The 19,544-nt window shown below is 47.1% G+C and overlaps 1 protein-coding gene across 11 annotated transcripts in view; it reads right to left on the bottom strand.

Moving 5' to 3' along the window:
* Positions 1-19,544, bottom strand: part of SMARCA4 (SWI/SNF related BAF chromatin remodeling complex subunit ATPase 4) — an 87,481-nt gene that overhangs the window by 49,138 nt on the left and 18,799 nt on the right. For all 11 annotated transcript variants that reach the window (XM_082454853.1, XM_082454854.1, XM_082454846.1 and 8 more), the window contains 8 exons: positions 18,391-18,649; positions 16,088-16,214; positions 14,973-15,146; positions 13,451-13,624; positions 12,072-12,239; positions 11,929-11,979; positions 6,690-6,820; positions 6,444-6,501 (listed from right to left, as the gene is read on the bottom strand). In XM_082454853.1, coding sequence (XP_082310979.1) covers positions 6,444-6,501; positions 6,690-6,820; positions 11,929-11,979; positions 12,072-12,239; positions 13,451-13,624; positions 14,973-15,146; positions 16,088-16,214; positions 18,391-18,649 — 1,142 coding nt within the window. The remainder of the gene's footprint in view (positions 1-6,443; positions 6,502-6,689; positions 6,821-11,928; positions 11,980-12,071; positions 12,240-13,450; positions 13,625-14,972; positions 15,147-16,087; positions 16,215-18,390; positions 18,650-19,544) is intronic.

The raw sequence follows: 19,544 nt of genomic DNA, 5'->3' as shown, positions 1-19,544 counted from the left end.
CGTGCAGCAACGAAGACCCAATGCAGCCAAAAATAAATAAATAAATTTATTTAAAAAAAAAAAAATTCCCCCTGGTTCTCCTGGGGAGTAGTAGGTGGGGAGAAAGGTGGGGCTGCTTGACAGCCTTGCCTGAGGTCTGACTTATATTAAAAAAAAAAAAAAAAAAATTGCCTTTGAAGCTGGACAAAAGTAGCACAGGCAACCATTTCAGAGCACTAGGAGTCTGAGAAGCATTAATACTGAAAAAACTGCTGGGCCTTGGGTAAGAAGAGTGGGAGTTTGTAGAGTTCTTACTTGGGGGTGCTTTCATCTCTCCTACCCCCAGCTCCCAGTTCTGATGTGAAAGCTCTCCCAGGGTGGGCAAGCCATGAGGCCTGGCAGCTGAGGCTGATGGGGACTTAGTCATTTTGTAGCAGTGGACGATGCCCGGGCCAGCAGCACTGTCAGTGGAGGTGAGGACCTCAGCCATGGGTGGGGAAAGCATATTACTGGCTGAGGGCTGTGCACATGCACAGAGGAAACGAGAAAGGGAGAAAGGGCCCAGCAGAAAGTAAAAGCCAGGGTGGGCTTGAAAATGGCCCAAACTTGGAATGTGTTCTACACACACTGATCCACTGGCTGGAGAAAGAAGCCTTACTGGCTCAAGGTGTTTGAGTACAAACTCTCCCCAGTCACTGGAAGACTACTGAGTTATGAAGAAACATGACCCATTCCTAGAGAGCCGGGATTAAAACTAAAAATGAGAAAAAAACAAAAACAATAAACTGAGCAGAGACACCAAAGGCAGCACACACCCTGGGAAAACATTCCACAGATTCGGCCTAGATAATTTACTAAACAAACAAAAACACCAAAAAGAACGCACAGGGGTGGAAGGCAGAATCCAGAGTGGCTAAAATAGCCTTCCACTAAACATTCATTACAAGACAAACAAAAAGGAGGAGAATGTGATACGAACTCAGGGGAAAAGACAGTCGGTTGAGCCTGTCTCTGTTCCCAGATGTTGGATTTAGCAGACAATCTTACAAGCAGCTATTACTACATATATGTTCAAAGCTATTGTAAATATGTTCAAAGAAATAATGGAAACCATCTTTAAGTAGAATGAATCAACAAATACAGAGTCTCAATAGAAGACAGAAATGATAAACTTCCCAAATTTGATGAAAAACATGGCTCTACCAAGCCAAGAATCTGAACAAACACTAATGAGAATAAACACAAAGAGTTCACAAACTGCTAAAAGCCGAAGTACAAACAAAATCTTGAAAGCAAGAAAGAGAAAATGAATCATCAAGTACAAACGAGCATCTATATAATTAGTAGCTAAACTTCCATCTGAAACAAGAGACCAGAAAGTAGTGGAATGACTATTCAAAAGTAAAAAGACTGTCAACAAAGAATTCTATGTCCAGCTAAACTATCTTTGGAAATGAAAGCTAAAGAAATACATTCCCAGAAAAACAAAGGCTGAGAGAATTTGTTGCTAGCAGACATGCCTTATAATAAATGGTAAAAGAAATCTTTCAATATATTCAATATCTTGCAATAACTTGTAATGGAAAAGAATCTGAAAAAGAATATACATACACACACACACACACACACACACACACATATAACTGAATCACTTTGCTGTACACCGAAACTAACACAACATTGTAAGTTATACTTTGATTTTAAAAAATAGTTTAAAAAAAAAAAGTCTTTCAAGCTGAAAGGAAATGATAGGTGATAGTAAATTGAATCCATAAGGAGAAATAAAAAACATCAGAAATGGTAAATGCATGTATCAATATAAAAGACTCTATAAATATATTTTCCCTTATTTCTTCTTCTCCAACTTCTTTAGACTAAGTCAAAAGATTATATCAGGTATTAATTAGAAGACTGTATTGTTGGGTTTATAACATATATAGACATAACATATGTGACAATAACAGCACAAAGGAAGAAGAACAAATGGAGCTAAGCTGGAACAAAATTTCCATATTTTACCAGAATGTAGTTAGTATTACGAAGCATATGATGATAAATTAACATGCATATCGTAATCCTTGGAGCAACTACAAAGAAAATAACTTTAAAAATACAGTAAAAATTTGTACTTCCCTGGTGGTACAGTGGTTAAGAATCCACCTGCCAATGCAGGGGACACGGGTTCAAGCCCTGGTCCGGGAAGATCCCACACACCGGGGAGCAACTAAGCCCTTGAGCCACAACAACTGAGGCCATGTGCCACAACTACTGAAGCCCACGCCCCTAGAGCCTGTGCTCTGCAACAAGAGAAGCCACCGTGATGAGAAGCCCGCGCACCGCGATGAAGAGTAGCCCCCACTCACCGCAACTAGAGAAAGCCTGCACACAGCAATGAAGACCCAATGCAGCCAAAAATAAAAAGTAATAAATTAAAAAAAAAATCAAATGATCAACTTAATAGAAAAAGTATGAGATAAAATCTAGCTCACACATGCTAAAAACTCTCAATAAACTAGGAATAGAAGAGGATTTACTCAACCTGATAAAGGGCACCCATGAAAAATCTATAGCTAACACCAAACAATAGTGACAGACTAACTGCATAACCCTTAAGATCAAAAACAAGCTAAGGATATCTGCTCTAGACACTTCTATTCAACATTGTACTGGAGGATCTAGCCAGTGCAATAATGCAAGAGAAGGAAATTAAAGGCACACAGAGGGGAAGGGAAGAAGTATTGAAGAATTATGGTTATTTATGAATGACATAATCCTGCATGTGAAAATCCTAAGGAATCAAACAAACAAACAAACAAAAAACCCTATTGGAATTACCAATATGAGTTCAGCAAGTACGCAGAACACAAGATTAACATTTAAAAAATATACATATAAAATTGTATTTCCATGTAATAGCAATAACACATCAAAAAATAAAATCAAGAAAACAATTCTATTCATAGTAGCATAAAGGAATAAAATATTTAAGAATAAATTTAACAACAGAAAAAGCAAAAACTATACTCTGAAAACTACAAATCATTGCTAAGAGAAATTAAAGATGATCAAAATAAATAGAGACATCTCATGTTCATGGACTGAAAAACTAAATATTGTTAGGACGCGATTCTCCCAAAACTGATCTATATATTCAACACAATCTCAATAAAAATCCCAGCAAGTCTTTTTGTAGTAACTGATGAGCTGATCCTGAAGTGTATATGGGAATGCAAAGTACCTAGAATAGCCAATGGAGCAAACAAGCTGGAGGACTAACACTACCTGATTTCAAAACTTGTAATACAAGACAGTGTGGTAGTGGCACAAACACAGACATACTAATCAACAGGAAAACACTGAGCATCAGAAACAAACCCTTAATTTTATGGTCAACTGATTTCCCACAAAGTTACCAAGACTACTCATGGGAGAAAGAAGAGTCTGTTCATCAACTGGTGCTGGGTACGAAGGCTATCCATAGCACAAAAAACAAAAACAAAAACTTAGGCCTGTACCTCAAACCATACACAGAAATCAACTCAACTATGACCCTAAATGGGAGGGCTTAAATACAAAACTCCTAGAAGAAAACATAAGAGAAAAACCTTCGTGACTTCAAACAGCTCTTAGATACAACACCAAAGGCACAATTCATAAAAGAAAAAATCGATAAACGGATTTCATCAAAATGAAACATTTTTGCATTTCAAAAGACATCACTGAGGGAAAAGAAAGGCAAACAGACTGGGAGAAGATGTTTGCAAGCTATATATCTGATCAGGGACACGTATCAAGAATATATAAAGAATTCTTACGACTCAGTGATGAGATAACGAACAACCGAATTAAAAATGGGCAAAAGATTTCAATAGATTTTCACCAAAGAAGATACTTGAATGGTGCATAAACATTTGAAAAGATGCTCAACATCATTATTTACTAGGAAAATGCAAAGTAAAACCACAAGATACCACTACACACCCACAAGGATGGCTATAATGTAAAGAACAGATAACGCCAAGCGTTGACAAGGATATGGAGAAACTGGAACCTGTGAAAAGGTACAACTACTTCAGGCAACAGTTTGTCAATTCCTTAAAAAGTTAAACATAAACTTACCATATGACCCAGCAATGCCACTCCTAAGTATCTACCCAAGAGAAATGAAAATGTATGTCCACACAAGGACATGTATGTGAACGTTCACAGCAATGTTATTCATAATAGGAGAAAATGGAAAAAAACACAAATGCCCACCAATTGGTGTATGGATAAACAAAGTGTGGTATATCTATACAATGGAACATGACTCAGGAATAAAACAAACTTTTTTTTAAGACCTTAACTTTTATTAATGGTTTCTCCACATTTATTTTTAAAATATTTTTAAATTGAGATAGAAATTACTTAGAGTAAAATGTACATATCTAATAAATTTTGATAAGTTGAGTTTGATAGGTTTGGAAATATGCATATAAGGGTTAAATCTACACCTTCAAAGCATAAGGTATTTTCTTTTTTTTGCTTTTCCATTATGGTTTATTACAGGATATTAAATATAGTTCCCTAAGTGTAGGACCTTGCTGCTAAATAGTGCTGCTATGAACATAGGGGTGCATGTATCTTTTTGAATTATAGTTTTGTCCAGATAAATGCCCAGGAGTGGGATTGCTGGATCATATGGCAACTCTATTTCTAGTTTTTTAAGGAAACTCCATACTATTCTCCACTGTGGTTGTACCAGTTTACGTTCCCACCAGCAGCAAAGGAGGGTTCCCTTCTCTCCACACCCTCTCCAGCATTTGTTATTTGTAGACTTTTTAATGATGGCCATTCTGACCGGTGTGAGGTGGTACCTCATTGTAGTTTTGATTTGCATTTCTCTAATAATTAGCAATGTAAAACAAACTTTTGATGTACAGACAACATGGATGAAAATCAAAAACACGCCACGTAAAATAAGCCAGACACAAGATACTACATGTTGTATAATTCCATTTATGTGAAATTCCGGAAATGGCAAATCTATAGAGATAGAGCAGACCAGTGGTTTCCTGGGGCTGGAGGAGGTAGCGAGAACAAACTGTATATGGGTGAGATGTCATTTGGGGTGACAGAAACGTTCTAAAGCTGGTGTAGAGTAATGATTGCACAACTCTATAAATTCACTAAAAAATCACTGAATTGTACTCTTACTGTGGGTGCATTTTACATATGTAAATTATATCTCCATAAAGCTGTTTAAAAAATTACAACAAAATGTTACTGGTCTAAGAATTATTAGAACTTTAAAAGAACCTGAACAGTACATCAACTATACCTCAATTTAAAAAAATAAATTAAATAAAATAAAAACCAGAAAAATAAATTATAAAAGAAGAAAAAGAAACTGAACATGTAACCCTAAAAAGACACCAGTGTGTCTTTAATATTAGTTTTTTTAAATATCACAGATCAGTGGGGAAGGGATGGACTGACAGTATACCAACTGGCTTAACGCTACTACTGGGGAGGGGAAGAAAGGGCTCCATCTCAAGCCCTACACAAAATAAATTCCAGATGACCTGAAGAGCTAAGAGGACAAACCACAAGAAAGATATAGGTGAACACCAAGCTGATTTCAGGCTGGGGTAAATACATAAAGAACACTTAAAAACCCAGTTAAAAAACACAACTGATTAGAAATGGGCAAATGAAGCAAACCATTCACAGAAAATATCTAAATAGTAACACCTGAAAAAATGTCCAACCTTCATAAGCAAATATCTACCCATTAAAATTCCCTTTTTAAAATCTTATGGAGGTGGCAAAAGCTTTTTAAAAGCCTTGTAAGACACTCTTACCCCAGCTGAAGGGGGAGTGCAGGACAGCACCCTTCTGGATGCTAACTGTGGAAAACGAGCCCTGCTTTCGGACACTGCAGCCCCAGGCTCCCTCTGAGTCACCCTTCCCGAGGAGGCCACCCAGGACAGACAGAGGAACAAGGCTCTCATCAGAGCTTTGTCAACCAGCAAACATCCAAAAATCACCATAACGTGGCATAATTAAATGATTTAGAGAACATACACAATAAATGCGACCATCTGTAACATTGCCAAAGAACAGATTACAAGGGGCCAACACGTATATGATTTCATGCTCACTACTTCATACCAATATTTTTTGGAGGGGAGAGCTGTTTGGGCGCCTGAAATGTGGCCCGTACGACTGAGGACATATGAGTGAGGACATTTACATTTTACTTAATTAAGTGAAAGTGGAAACAGTCACGTGTGGCTAGAGGCTATGGTACTGGACAGTGCAGCTCTAAAGCACCAACTTTCAGCCTTGCCCCCTACCTGTGTGCCTATCTCCTGCTCGATTCGATGCCTGGCTGGAGCGGGAGAGGATCACTGTGCCTGCTGTGGGTAGAGGTCACACCACACAGCACTGTGGGCCTCGACAGCCAGGAAATGAACTCTTACCTCCTCCTCTTCTTCTGAGCCACTCTCTTCACTATCAGATCTTGGAGCTACTTCATACCTTAAAAAAAAAAAAAAATCAGCATTTTAATATAAATCTCCCCAGAACCAGCATGATTCACTTTCCTTAGCAAATTAGCCTGTTTCCAAATGTAAGCAGGATCACCCCCCAGCTGCCAGCTCCGCTGGAATGAGGCCGACCGTTGACTCAGGATCCGGGCTGCCTCTGGAACACGAAGCCCCACTCACCCCGGGTTCATTTCCAGCCAGGCCTCCAGCTGCCCTGCTTTGGGTGCGTCTGTGCCCGTGAGGATCTTCCCACTCTCCACGTGGATCACTTTCACCGGAAGGTCGCTCATTTGGCTGGTCTCATCCAGAGGCTGAAAAAGAGTCACACGTGTGACTTGAGGTTCCATGCAGTCTATACCTTGGGCGCCCCGCTAACCATGGCCAACTGGGGAAGTGCCCTCCCAACTCCACGCCCAGAAAACGGCACACCAATGTGACCAGTGGTTGTGGAGATGGGTTAACTGCATATTAACAATTCAGTAAAAATATATATATAACCTATTGATGACAGTTGTTTCTTGGAAGTAACTGATATCCACGTTTTAATTTTCAAATAGGTAACATATAGTTCAAATTCAAGAGTATAGAGTGTGGACTCTCCCTCCCTATCCCCCTGCCCGACGGTTTCTCTTCACAGGCGCCCACCAGTATCATTTTCTCCTGTGTTCTCCCAGATCAATTCCACACATAAGGAACACGGATTTACGTACTCCTTCCTTTTTTACCCAAGTGACTACGCTATTCCCATTCTTCTGGCCCTTGAGTTATTCAATTTATATTGTATTTGTAGACTGCAACAAGGGTCCTCATTCTTTTCTGTTCAACAGCTAACTAGAATATTTGAAAAATAAAACTTCCTTGTAGCAACAAATATGGAATTCCTCGATCTCCTGAGATATCAACTTGGGATGAAGTTTACCCCTTCATCAGTTCCTTCACATTTCCTGGTGAAAACCTTCAGGACGAGGATGAGGATGGAAACCTTTGTCTGCATCTACCAGGAACTTATACCTCCCACGCCTCCCTCCATCAACACTGACCCACAGCAGAGATTAGTCTCCATGCAGGTTAAAATCTCACCCTTAAAGTGGCCCACCACGGAGGAGAACAGCAACCCCCGCCCCACGAATGAGCTCTGCAGGCTGCCTCAATCAGTGACTTGCACCCCTGAGTCCTTCCTGAGAGCCGTTACGGTGCTGATGCCAGGACCTCCCCACCCCCAGAATCCTGACAGAGCTGCTCTGGGGTGAGGCTCGGGCCTCTCTGGTTTTCAAAAGCTCCCCAGCTGATTCTGATGTTCAGCCAAGGCTGTGAACCACTGGGTGAGAACAGGGACAACGAGCAGCCATCATCAAGCGACGGCTCCTGTCACTGAACAGGATGAGCAGCTGCAGTGATTCCCCAGCAGAATTCCCCGAGTCACGCTTTCCTGCGATGCGACTTCCTCCTTGAAAGCCACAAATGGCCGTGTGAAGGCTTTGCACTGTAGTAAAATGCCAGGCCACATTCCTCTTAAAAAATTCAACAACGGGCTTCCCTGGTGGCGCAGTGGTTGAGAATCTGCCTGCCAATGCAGGGGACACGGGTTCGAGCCCTGGTCTGGGAGGATCCCACGTGCCGCGGAACAACTGGGCCCGTGAGCCACAACTACTGAGCCTGCGCGTCTGGAGCCTGTGCTCCACAACAAGAGAGGCCACGACAGTGAGAGGCCCGCGCACCACGATGAAGAGTGGACCCCGCTTGCCGCAACTAGAGAAAGCCCTTGCGCAGAAACGAAGACCCAACACAGCCATAAATAAATAAATAAATAAAAATTTAAAAAAAAAATTCAACAACGTTTCAAATAAAATCATGTGAAATAAGAATGTTATTTGAGTTAATCACTATAGTCATTCATTTCTGGGAATCAGGTCAAGAGGAAAAAGCGTGCCATCTGCTACGGACTGGACTGTGTCCCCTCCAAAATTCATATGCTCAAGCCCCAGCTCTCCAGTGTCACTGTATTTGGAGATGGGGCCCTTGGGGGGTAATTAGGGTTAAATTAGGTCATATGGGTGGGGCCCTCAGGATGGCATTAGTGCCCCTATAAGAAGAAACACCAGAGCTTGCTCTCTCCCCCCCATGGGAGGACACAGCCAGAAGGCAGCAGTCTACAAGCCGGGAAGAGTCCTCACCAGGAACCAACCTTGCTGCTCCTTTGATCTCCGATTTCCAGCCTCCAGAACTGTAAGAACGTATGTTTCTGCTGTTTAAGCCATGCAGGTTACCAAAAAAAAACAAAAACAAGAACAAAAAAAACAAAAGGGACTTCCCTGGAGGTCCAGGGGTTAAGACTCTGCACTTCCACTGCAGGGGGTGCAGGTTCAATCGCCGGTCGGGGAATTAAGATCCCGTGTGCCATGTGGTCCAAAAAAAAAAAAAAAAAAGCCACACAGGCTATGGTGTTTTGTTATGGCAGCCCAGCTAAGAGAGCATCAAAAGGTAATGTACAAGGGGGCTCATTACAACAATGTGTGGGAAAGAAAGGAAACAATGGAAATAGCCACCCATAGGGGAGGGGATATATGGTGGTCCATCAGAGCTGCTCAGTGCAGGATCTAACAGCTACAGATGGGAAGCAACTTAGATAGCTATCAATCTGAACGATGAAAGAGATCCTAGTACATCAATACAATAAAATGAAAGAACTAATGGCTTGATATGGAAAGTGGTCCAAGATACCTGCTAAGCAGGAAAAGTCTTGCTATGTGTAGACTGACCCAAATGGTCCCAAAACAAAACAAAGAGAATATAAGCATAAAGGTTTCTGGAAAGATACAGAGAGAGACATCAACCAGGGATCAACATGCATGCTTGTGAGAGAACAGGCACCATGGGGGCTTCTACTTTTCATGTTATCATTACATTTACGTTTCATGTTATCATTATCATTTTTTTCCTAGAAGTATTACATTTATAATTCAGAGAAGCAAGCACTAGCCACCCCTTAAGAGATACGGTGGCATTAGAAAGAGTCAGGTAAGTGTACGTGAGCTAACTTGGAAAGACTAAGATACAATACCAGACGGGGAAAAGAAAACCAACTGGAGGCACAGGTACGGAAAAGGTCCCAGAGCAAACACACCGAAGGTTCCTCAGGTTTCTCTCTGGGAAGGGGGACTGAGGAGGGGTTGGAGGAGGTGGTAAAGGCCACACCTTGCACTTACACCTCACTGTGCAGCCTTCTTTCACACTAGTGTGTTAACCGAGAGGAGGCAGACAGGAGTGTTGTGGCAAAGACGCGTGTGTGGGGACAGCAACCCCTGAGTGGGCCTCACTGCACGGTTCTGACTTTTGGAACCAGGCTAGTATTTCACATACTAAATAAAGAAATGAGGAGTAAATAAAACCAACAAGGGTTGGGGGGAGCCTCACTAACAGGGGCACAAGGGGAGAACTAATCTTCTGAATGCAGTATCTGGAGCATGTACTTTCAACTTCAGACCAACACTGACCTCTAGCTAGGAGGTCTCTTTCTTTTTATTTTTTAATAAATTTATTTATTTTATTGATTTATTTTTGGCTGCATTGGGTCTTCGTTGCTGCGTGCATGCCTTCTCTAGTTGCGGGGAGCAGGGGCTACTCTTCGTTGCAGTGTGCGGGCTTCTCACTGTAGTGGCTTCTCTTGTTGCGGAGCATGGGCTCTAGGTGCACGGGCTTCAGTAGTTGTGGCATGTAGCCTCAGCAGTTGTGGCTCGAGGGCTCTAGAGCGCAGGCTCAGTAGTTGTGGTGCACAGGCTTAGTTGCTCTGCAGCATGTGGGATCTTCCCGGACCAGAGCTCGAACCCGTGTCCCCTGCACTGGCAGGCGGATTCTTAACCACTGTGCCACCAGGGAAGCCCCTAGCTAGGAGGTTTCTTTTGCAGAGGGGTACATGTTAGCCATTCTGAATGTACTTCCTGCACGGTCTAGGACTGAGGAAATGAGGGCCTATCTTGTGGCAGACGGGGGTCAGGTTTTGGGCTATTATAACGTGGACAGGGAGAAGGAGAGAAAGAACCCCGTGGTACTGGATTAGAATTGGAAGTATCAGTGTGACCTCAGTATTTTTAATATATATAACTAGTTAATATATATAACTAGCAAAGCGGATGTGTGTGCACACACACGTTTCCTAGATCTGTCCACTGAGAGGGCCCAGAAGCAATGACAACTCAGTAGCAACAAACACATCTAGATGATGGTTTCCAAACATTCTTCTCTGATTAAAGGAATCAGGGCTCCTTGGAGAAATGACCGAGTCCAGAACTCGGCCAGAGAAAGCAGAACATGAGCCTGGGCCATTTTCGCGTGCAAGGAAGTCAGAAAGCCCTCAAAGAACGATGGGGACACATCAAAAGCAGGCAGGAGCCAATGTGAAGGGGCTCCTACTGGCCCAAAATGGAACAATTTGAGCATCAAAGTACATAATAATAGTGTAGGATTAAACTAAGTAAATCCATTAAACTAAATAAGAATCCATGAGTCAGTACCAAGGGTTGCCAAACTATGAACAAGCCAAATAAAAAAGAAGGGAAGGCTTTTCCTTCCTGCAGAAAGTCAACTAATAAATGCAGAAGCAAAGACGGGGGAAAAAACATCACCATTTTGTAACCATTATGGCAAAAACTGATACAGGCAAAGACAACAGATGCTGAAACAGCCGATGAAAGTTTGAGGAATCACGTTATCTTTACATAGTCTGAGAATCTCCGCACAAGGCACTTAATCTTTACAGCTGGAGACACCTTGGCGGCCACAAAGGCTCAAGGTCAGTATCACCAGTGGGGGAAGAAATCTACGCCACACACTCCTGATATGACGCACGGAGAAGGACCCGGCGTCACTTTGGGGTTTTCTGTTGCTGTGAAGGACACTGGAGGGTCAACTGTGAAACCTTAACAAGGGCTGTGAATTAGATCATTTCCTGGTTTTGATCATTGTACGGTTGTGGAAAAGAAGAGCCTTGCTTTTAGGATGTACACACTGCAACACACAGAGGGGTAAAAAGCCCTCATGTGTGCATCTGACCCTCAAATGGTTTAGGAAAAAATAATGACATGTGAAAAGTGGGAATCTGGGTGAAGAGTATGCAGGAACTCTCTGCACTGTTCTTATACCTCTCCTGTGAGCCTGAAACTTTAAAGTGAAACTGAGAAATAAATAACAGCACGTGCATAGAAAAAGCTCTGGAAGGAAACGCACCCAATAGTAAACAATATTCTCTCTGGGCAGTGGGAACGAGGAAGGGTGGAGTGTGGCAGGGGACCTATGTGGATTTTTACCATTGTCATATACTTTTATAATTTCAAAGGAAAAAGAAATTTTTTTTAAGGATGAAATAGACCTAACCTCCGGGGCTGGGCTGGCATTTCCACAGAAGAAACCCCTGGTTCCTCACCTCGCCATCGGGTCCGATTGCAGGTGTCTGTCCTTCAGCGTTTTCTGCCTTCTGTTAGGAAAGAGAGACACAGTCACTCCCCGACCGGGGAGGCCGAGGCACACGCGCACACACAGCCGCGCCAGTCCCACCGAGGAGCGCACCTTCTTTTTCTTCTTCTTCTTCTTCTCCTTGGCGACCTGGGCGGCCTTGTGCTGCCGCACCAGCTCCGTGAGGTTTGCCACGTACTCGTCCGTCTGCTGCAGGAGGTAGGCCAAGCGCTTGTCCTTCTTCTGGTCGATGAGCTTGCGGTACCCTTCCTCGTCCTCGGCCTGCAGAAGCGCGCGGTTATGGCACGTGTCTGTGACACGCTCGTCCACCAGCACCCGGGGCGGGAAAACCAGACTCAAGAAGCCCGCGGGGCTGCTGTTAACCAGCAGCCGGACCCACATGTAGGGAGTGCTGAGCTCACACCTGGGGCTGCGCTATATTCACACCTTTCACATAACTACTGACTCCCCTTCAGAACTTCCCCAGTTCCCACCCCGGGCCAGGCTCCTTGGGGACCTGCTGGACAGACATGGTCCTGCCAGGGGCCATTTAAAAGCTCTGTCCCCTATGTCCACAAACACACCCAAATCCCAACCCTTCTCTCCACCTTGTCCGAGCCACCGCTCTCCCACAGACCGCCTGCCCCGGCTTTCTGAGAACACATCGGATCATGTCGCCCCGCACCCGCATCCCAGCTTACAGCCTCTCTCGGCTCCCCGTCATGGCCAGAATTAAATCCCAAGCCCTCCCCGTGGCCTGCAAGGCCCCGCATGGCTGCCTCCGGGACTCCAACCTCACTCTGCCCCACGCCACGCTGTTCCAGCGGCCGCTGGCTGAGCCTCACACACGGCTTCTTCCCGCCTCAGGCCTTTGCCCGCAGCTCCTCTTTGCTGGGAGGTGCTTCCCCCGATCTCCGCATTCGTGGGTCACACCCACCCTGCCCGTTAACACCCAGTCAATCCCCACTCCCTGGCCCTGCTTTGTTCTCCTCAGTGTGCTTTTCACCACCTCAAACTATCTTGTCTGTCTCGCTTGGGCATCTCTCTCTCTAGGGCCAGCACGAGCCCCACCAGGGCAGGGACTCTCCTTCGTACTAATGTGGCCCCGTCCACTCAGCAGTGCCTGTCAATATCGGCCGGGTCAGAGAGCCCTCCACGAATAATACACGGTCAGACGCGAAGGGTGGGGTGGGAGGTCGGGCTCACACCATTGGCGGCTCCTCCACCAGGAGGGGTGCCACCTCCGCCTTCCAGAGAGCACAGAGCAGCCAGCTAACCAGCTGAGGTCACGCAGCCGCCAATGGTCAGTGACCGGGCAAAGGTCTGGAGTCAGGTCTTTCAGACTCCCAAACCCAAGCCCCTTCTTTCTCTGTCCTGCCTCTAACTCTGAGCACCAAAATGCCCCGGCGTAACCCTGGGCGGTTGATCCGCCCCCATGCCTGCGACGCCCAGCACCCGCGTGAAGGGACCCGGGTCATGATGGCCAACTGTACCATGAGCCTCCGCATTCTCTCCTTCTCGATTCTTTCATTCTCCTTCTTCTGTTCCCGCTCAGTGTTGGCGTGGTATGTGGCCACCGCCTTCGTGAGTTTCTGGATTTTGCCTGTGACCGATCTGTGATATTCTTTGAAATCCTTGGCGTGCTGAAGAATGCTGTTGAGGTATTCCTGCAGGACGCACACAGAAGAGCAGACTGACTATGGGACAGGAGTTGCCGTGGTGTCACCCCGAGGGAGACGAAACTTTAAAGGGGGCTTGGTGAAAACCAAGGGGACGCAACCAAAACGATACCGAGACACTGTCTGCCTACGAGGCCCAACATTCTCTGCGTGGACTGTGTGGTGAAAAGGGACCCCCCTCCCCCACCTCAATGCGTAGCAGACGGGGCAAATGCCCTGGCAGAGACAACCTGGCAGTGTCTGCCACCCACTGCAAAATGCACCCGCCCTCCCACCAAATCATTCACTGCTAGGGATTTATTTTAAGGAAAATAGCAGAGATTGGCCCAAAAACCCAAGGACAAGAATGCCTATCCCAGTATTACTTTTAACACTGGAAAGCTGAGAGTATGCTGCGTGTCCCCAGACAGGGAAACAGTTTCATAAATCACTGAATGCTGGGCACACTGAGACGGACAACACATATGTTAAGATCATGCTTCAATAATACTTTAAACAGCTCAATGTGCGTATATATATTTTTTAAAGGCAGCTGTTTGACTTTTGATTACTGTATGTATATAGACAAAAAAGGTCAGAATGATATACCAAGATATTAACAGTAGTTAACACTGAATATTGACTTCTCTGTTATTTTAAACTATGCCAGTAAGAGACACTGTTTGGAGGCAAACTTTAGAAAATATAAATGAATGAACAAACAGAATCACCCCAAATCCTACTTGAGTAGAGATTTTGGTCTCCTTGACAGATCTTGTAACAACCTCAGTCAGATCACGGACTGAGGACCCTCCGTGGCTCCCACCTCACTCAGAGCACAAGCCCAAGTCATCCTCCCGGCCCACAGGGCCCTGCACGCTCTGCCCATCACCTCCCCATTCTCACCTCCTCCCACCCTCCCCCTTGCTCACCCCACTCTGACTATACTGGGTCACTGTTTTTCACAGAACACTGGGGCACATTCCCCTCTGTCTGCAAAGAGCCTCGTCCACACATCGGTGTAGCTCCTCCCTCGGGGTTCTGCTCAGACCTCACATCCTCAGGGAGACCGTCCCCGACTGACCGTCCTCTGTAAAGGGCTCCTCCATCACTCCCTATCCCCGCTTCATGTCTCCTTACACCCTATTCACTCCCAACGTGTTATACGTGCGCTTGATTATGACCCACCTTTCCGTACTGTTTGGTTTTTGTCCACTGAAGTATTCTTAGTGCCTAGGATACTCTTATAATGAACAGAAAAGAGACTCGGACATCGTGCTGAGAGGAAAACCAAGACTCGACAGTGCAGAGCTGACGACTCAGGCACACGGTCAAGCCTGCGGCCGCGGGGACACACCTGGTGCTTCTGCCGGCGCTTGCGCTCCTGCTCTATCTTCTGCTGCTTCTCCAGCTTCTCGGTGATGCGGGCCTCGCGCAGCGACTGCCGCTTACTGCGCTTGTAGGCCTTGGCGTTGAGGGCCGTCTCGAGGGCCGTGTCCCTCCTCATGCACACCACCACCTCCTGCCGCAGCTTCGGGAAGGAAGAGGAGAAACTGGCGACAGGCACGACTCGGTAACATCCACGCAACACGTGCACCTCCGTATCGCAAGCCAGGCAGCAGGCTGCCGCTCCCAGGAGCACCGGTGAGCACGAACGCGTGCGTGGGGAGAACCCGTGGTGGGTGCCCGCGGGCAGGGCACGCACAGGATAGGAGACAGCTGCTTCTGGACACCCAGCAGAGAGCCCTATGCTCAGGCCTTCAGGTCTCCAGCTTTGCCCTCCCTCAACCACAAACAAACTTCCTTATTGGTTGTTCAAAAGTAAAGGACCCTTAGAAATTAGACCCATCTAGGGACTTCCCTGGTGGTCCAGCAGCCAAGATTCTGCGCTCCCTATGCGGGGGACCCGGGTTTGATCCCTGGTCAGGGAACTAAGACCCCACATGCTGCACAACATGGCCAAATAAAATAAAATTTAAAAAAAAAAAAGAAAAAAAAAGAAAGAAATAGACCCATCTAAGTACCCTGCTTCAAGCTGGCCACTGCCACCTTAGGGAAGGCCCACACTTATTCATCCCAATGTCCCTCCACTGGGCAGGACATGGAAAGGAAGGGGGACGGTGAGCTGACAAGTGTGCTAGGGCACTGCGACTTTTGTTTTTTAAGATTTTTTTGATGTGGACCATTTTTAAAGTCTTTATTGAATTTGTTACAATATTGCTTCTGTTTTATGTTTTGGTTTTTTGGCCGAGAGGCATGTGGGATCTTAGCTCCCTGACCAGAGATCGAACCTGCACTCCCTGCATTGTCAGGCGAAGTCTTAACCGCTGGACCACTAGGGAAGTCCCGGCACAGCGGCTTTAATGGTCAGGGTACATTTAATAACTGCCCAGTGAGCGGCTCTTTGAATCTAAACATCAAGGCTGGCAGAAAGAGTCTCTTCCGAAAGCAAAGGCCCGCGCCTGCGCCCACCTGCCTCTGGAAGTTCAGCAGCCTCAGGGCCTTGAGCTCGATGGTCGCTTTGGTTCGCAAATCCCCGGCCAGGGACCCGGGAAGGTTTTCAAGTTCCTGAATTCGGTGTGCGATGCGAGCCTGCAGCCTAGGGCGCGAAGACAGAAAAAAGACAGATGATGAGAGGTCTCACCTGTTTACAAGGAACCCATCTGTTCCCTTTCTTTGAAGCTGGAGCCTCAGAAGTACCCATCCCTCAAGGGAAGCCGATATGAATCCTGAGACAGGAGATGGCCGAGAAAAGGATGCCACACAACACAGACTACATACAGGAGGGCAGCCACAGAGGTCTCGGGAGCCACAGCAAACAGGAAACCTGACGGGGCACAGCTGGTTTCTGGCATGTCAGCAGTGGGAGCCGCCTCTGGAGTCAGGCGGGCCAGGGTCTCCATCCCAGCCCTGGGAATCTACGTAGCCCATGAGCCTCAGTGTCCTCAGCTATGAAGTGGGGAGACCCCTCAGAGCAACCCTACAGGCTTGGTCTGAAGTTCAAATGGGATAATCTCCTTACTCGGTCTTTCACACACTTATTGAGCACCTACTGTGTGCCAGGGACCACTCCAGGTGAAGGGATTCAGCACTAAACAAGACTAACAAGGCTGTTCGTTGCTCTCATGGAGCTCACAGCATTATCAGGACGACAGGCCTTAAGGAGTTAAAAAATTAAGTATCTATGGTAATTCCGGAGACGGACTTTGAGGAGGGTCCTGGAGGGGAGGGGTCGGGGGGGGGCAGGGCCTCTATAAGGTGGGGACCTTGGCAATAAAGCTTAAATAACCACAAAGAGTCATGCAGAACATGTGCAAAGTCCCTGGGGCAGGAACAAGTCTAACCTGTTTAAACAGAAAGAGGAACCGGGACAGTCAGGTAGATGAGGACAGAGCATTGGGCAGGGGCTAAAGAGAAAAGGGTTACTCGATGGATAACAGGAAGCCAGTTTAAACCCAGGGAACAGATCTAACATAAGTTAATTGTAAAAAGAGACTTCAAACTGCTGTGTGGGAAACACTGCACAGGCAAGGATGGGAGCAGGGAGGCCAGGGAGGAGATGTAGATCAGATGGCAGGGTGAACAGCGTTGGGGGGAAGGGAGCTGAGAGGGTTCACCAAGGGGACACCGAGGATGAGGGAGTACAAGCGAGGGTCAAGGAGCCGAAGGGTCCATGGTCCATTCAGCTGCTGCATGAGAACAGAGACAGAAGGGAAAACTGGGGGGCATAAGGCCATCTGGACAGGCCATCTTTAAGCCGTCCAGATGGAGCAGGTGGGGAGGCGCCTGGGTACAGGGGCTGGAGCTCCAGGGCACGTCACAGCTGGAGATGCACTCCGGTGACAGTCATTGGCACAGATTTACTGATGCAGCTGGGGATTTACGGTGAACAAGGCACAACCCCCTCCCCTAATGGAGCAGACATTTACCAAGGGAGGCCAGCCCTGAACAGGTTATAAATGCAGTGGAGAAACAGGGGAGCACGAGGTGCTCAGGGAGTGAATCTCAGGCGCCCCCAGCAGTGTGGGACAGAGTGATACAGACCTACTGTGCACCAGGCATCTCACACAGCGCCCAGCGCTCAGGAGGCCTTGGCAAAGCAACCAACAACTACTGATGTTTGAGGAACATCCACCGCAAAGCTTGCCAGGTGGCTTTTTGAGTGCGGATGAGCCAAAAGTTGGATAGTACACTGTGTTGGAGAGGTGAAACAGCACTTTCACTCCAACACATACAATCTCCATGGAGGGCAGTTTTGCAGAACTGATGAAATTTCCACGTGCACGTAAATCCCCTGCACCCAAACTATGCCGTGTTCACAAATTTATTCTGACATAAATGCACACATGTGAAATGAGAAATATGCAAGTGTAGTTACTACGGCATCGTTTTACCGAAAGATTAGAGAGCACCTAACGTCCATTCGGGTAAGACACTGGCTAAATAAGTCACAGTAGAGCCACCAGGCAGAATGTGTCCAGAAAAAAAAGAGCTTATTTTGTACAAATAGGGGATGATCCCTAAAATATTTTGCTAGGGGAGGAACAGTGCACATGTCAGGTACCATTTGGGGACCACACAGCCACTTGCACCTATCTGCCTGTACACATACTCGATTTCTCTGGAAGGATACACACTGACCCAGAGAACTGGGAGGCTGGGGACAGAGGCAGGAGGGTGATCTCTGGCTGCATACCCCATAGGCCTTTAGAAGTGTGAACCACATCAATGCGTGACCTGGGGGTGGGGGGGGGGGGGCGCGGCAACACCCTCACCTATACTCCCGCTCCTGCAGGATCTCCACGGGGTCCAGGCCCCGCGGCTTCTGGATGGGGGTGATGCGGCTCTGCTTCTGGTGGAGCGGCACCATGGGGGCGGGCTGGGCCGGCTGCCCCGGCGACTGTGTCTGGGGCGGCATCACGGGGGAGGCAGCAGGAGGGACAGCGGGGGGCGCAGGCGAGGGGCGACCCGTTGGCTGCGGGGGGATCAGCTTCTGAGGTGTGCTTGTGGGGGCAGCAGCATTCGCCATGGGTCCTGGGGGGAGTCAAGAAGCAGGGCACAGCGTTGAGTTCCGAGTCCGTTCCAGGTGGAGATGACAAGCCTGCTGGGCGTTTACTGCCCTGGGGACTAACTCGTCCCCAAGGCTGACAAGGCCTGGGCAGCTCCCCGTAACCCCCACCTCTCACTGCCACACCACTCCTCGCCTATGGGGCTCGCTTCCTCTTCCTCCTCCAAATCTCAGCCTACAGGCCCCTTCCCCAAAGCCCCCTACTGGTCCAAGTGCTGAGTCTGGGTGTGCTCTTGCTATGCTGTGGCCTCACAGGAGCAGCAGTTGCCTGCCTTTCATCCACCCCAGCTCCAACGGAATCCTATTTAAGCGATTAGCCCTTCAATGCCCATCACTGAACCTCAGGGCCCGTGAGGATGGGGAATGAGTCCGTTTTATCCACTGCTTTGACCTAACAGATGTGACCTTCAAATAAGTACTAACTACATTTTACACAGAACACAGGGGAGACAGAACCCCGAGCCGCCCTGCCATCCTGCCTGCCTCTCACCACTCTGGGAGGGAAGAGAGTCAGCCATAACCTCCAGGCTCGGGACACTGCGTCCTGAAGGACGCTGCCTGCAGCTGCAGCCGGGCCTCTCACTTGAGTCCCACGGTGGACTCAGTCATTAGTATCCTTCTCTTCCCGCGAGCAGCTTAGAAACCCCAGGGTCACCGTGAGCCACAAGACAAGGGTGGGCAGGTACAGAGGAATGGAACCAAACCCAAGCCTTTGGGAGCTGAGCAGTGCCAGGTGAGACCCAAAGAAGACGGCAGAGGCAGCGAGGACGCATCCTCGGCCCGTTCTCTCTGACCGGGCTCATCTCAGGGTCTGCATGATGCAAACTTGACATGGGAGTCAGGGCACAGACGTGTCACCAG

The sequence above is a fragment of the Balaenoptera physalus genome (assembly GCF_965194825.1).
Source record: "Balaenoptera physalus genome assembly, chromosome: 3".
NCBI lineage: Eukaryota > Metazoa > Chordata > Mammalia > Artiodactyla > Balaenopteridae > Balaenoptera > Balaenoptera physalus.
This window is presented reverse-complemented; position numbering and strand designations above follow the sequence as displayed.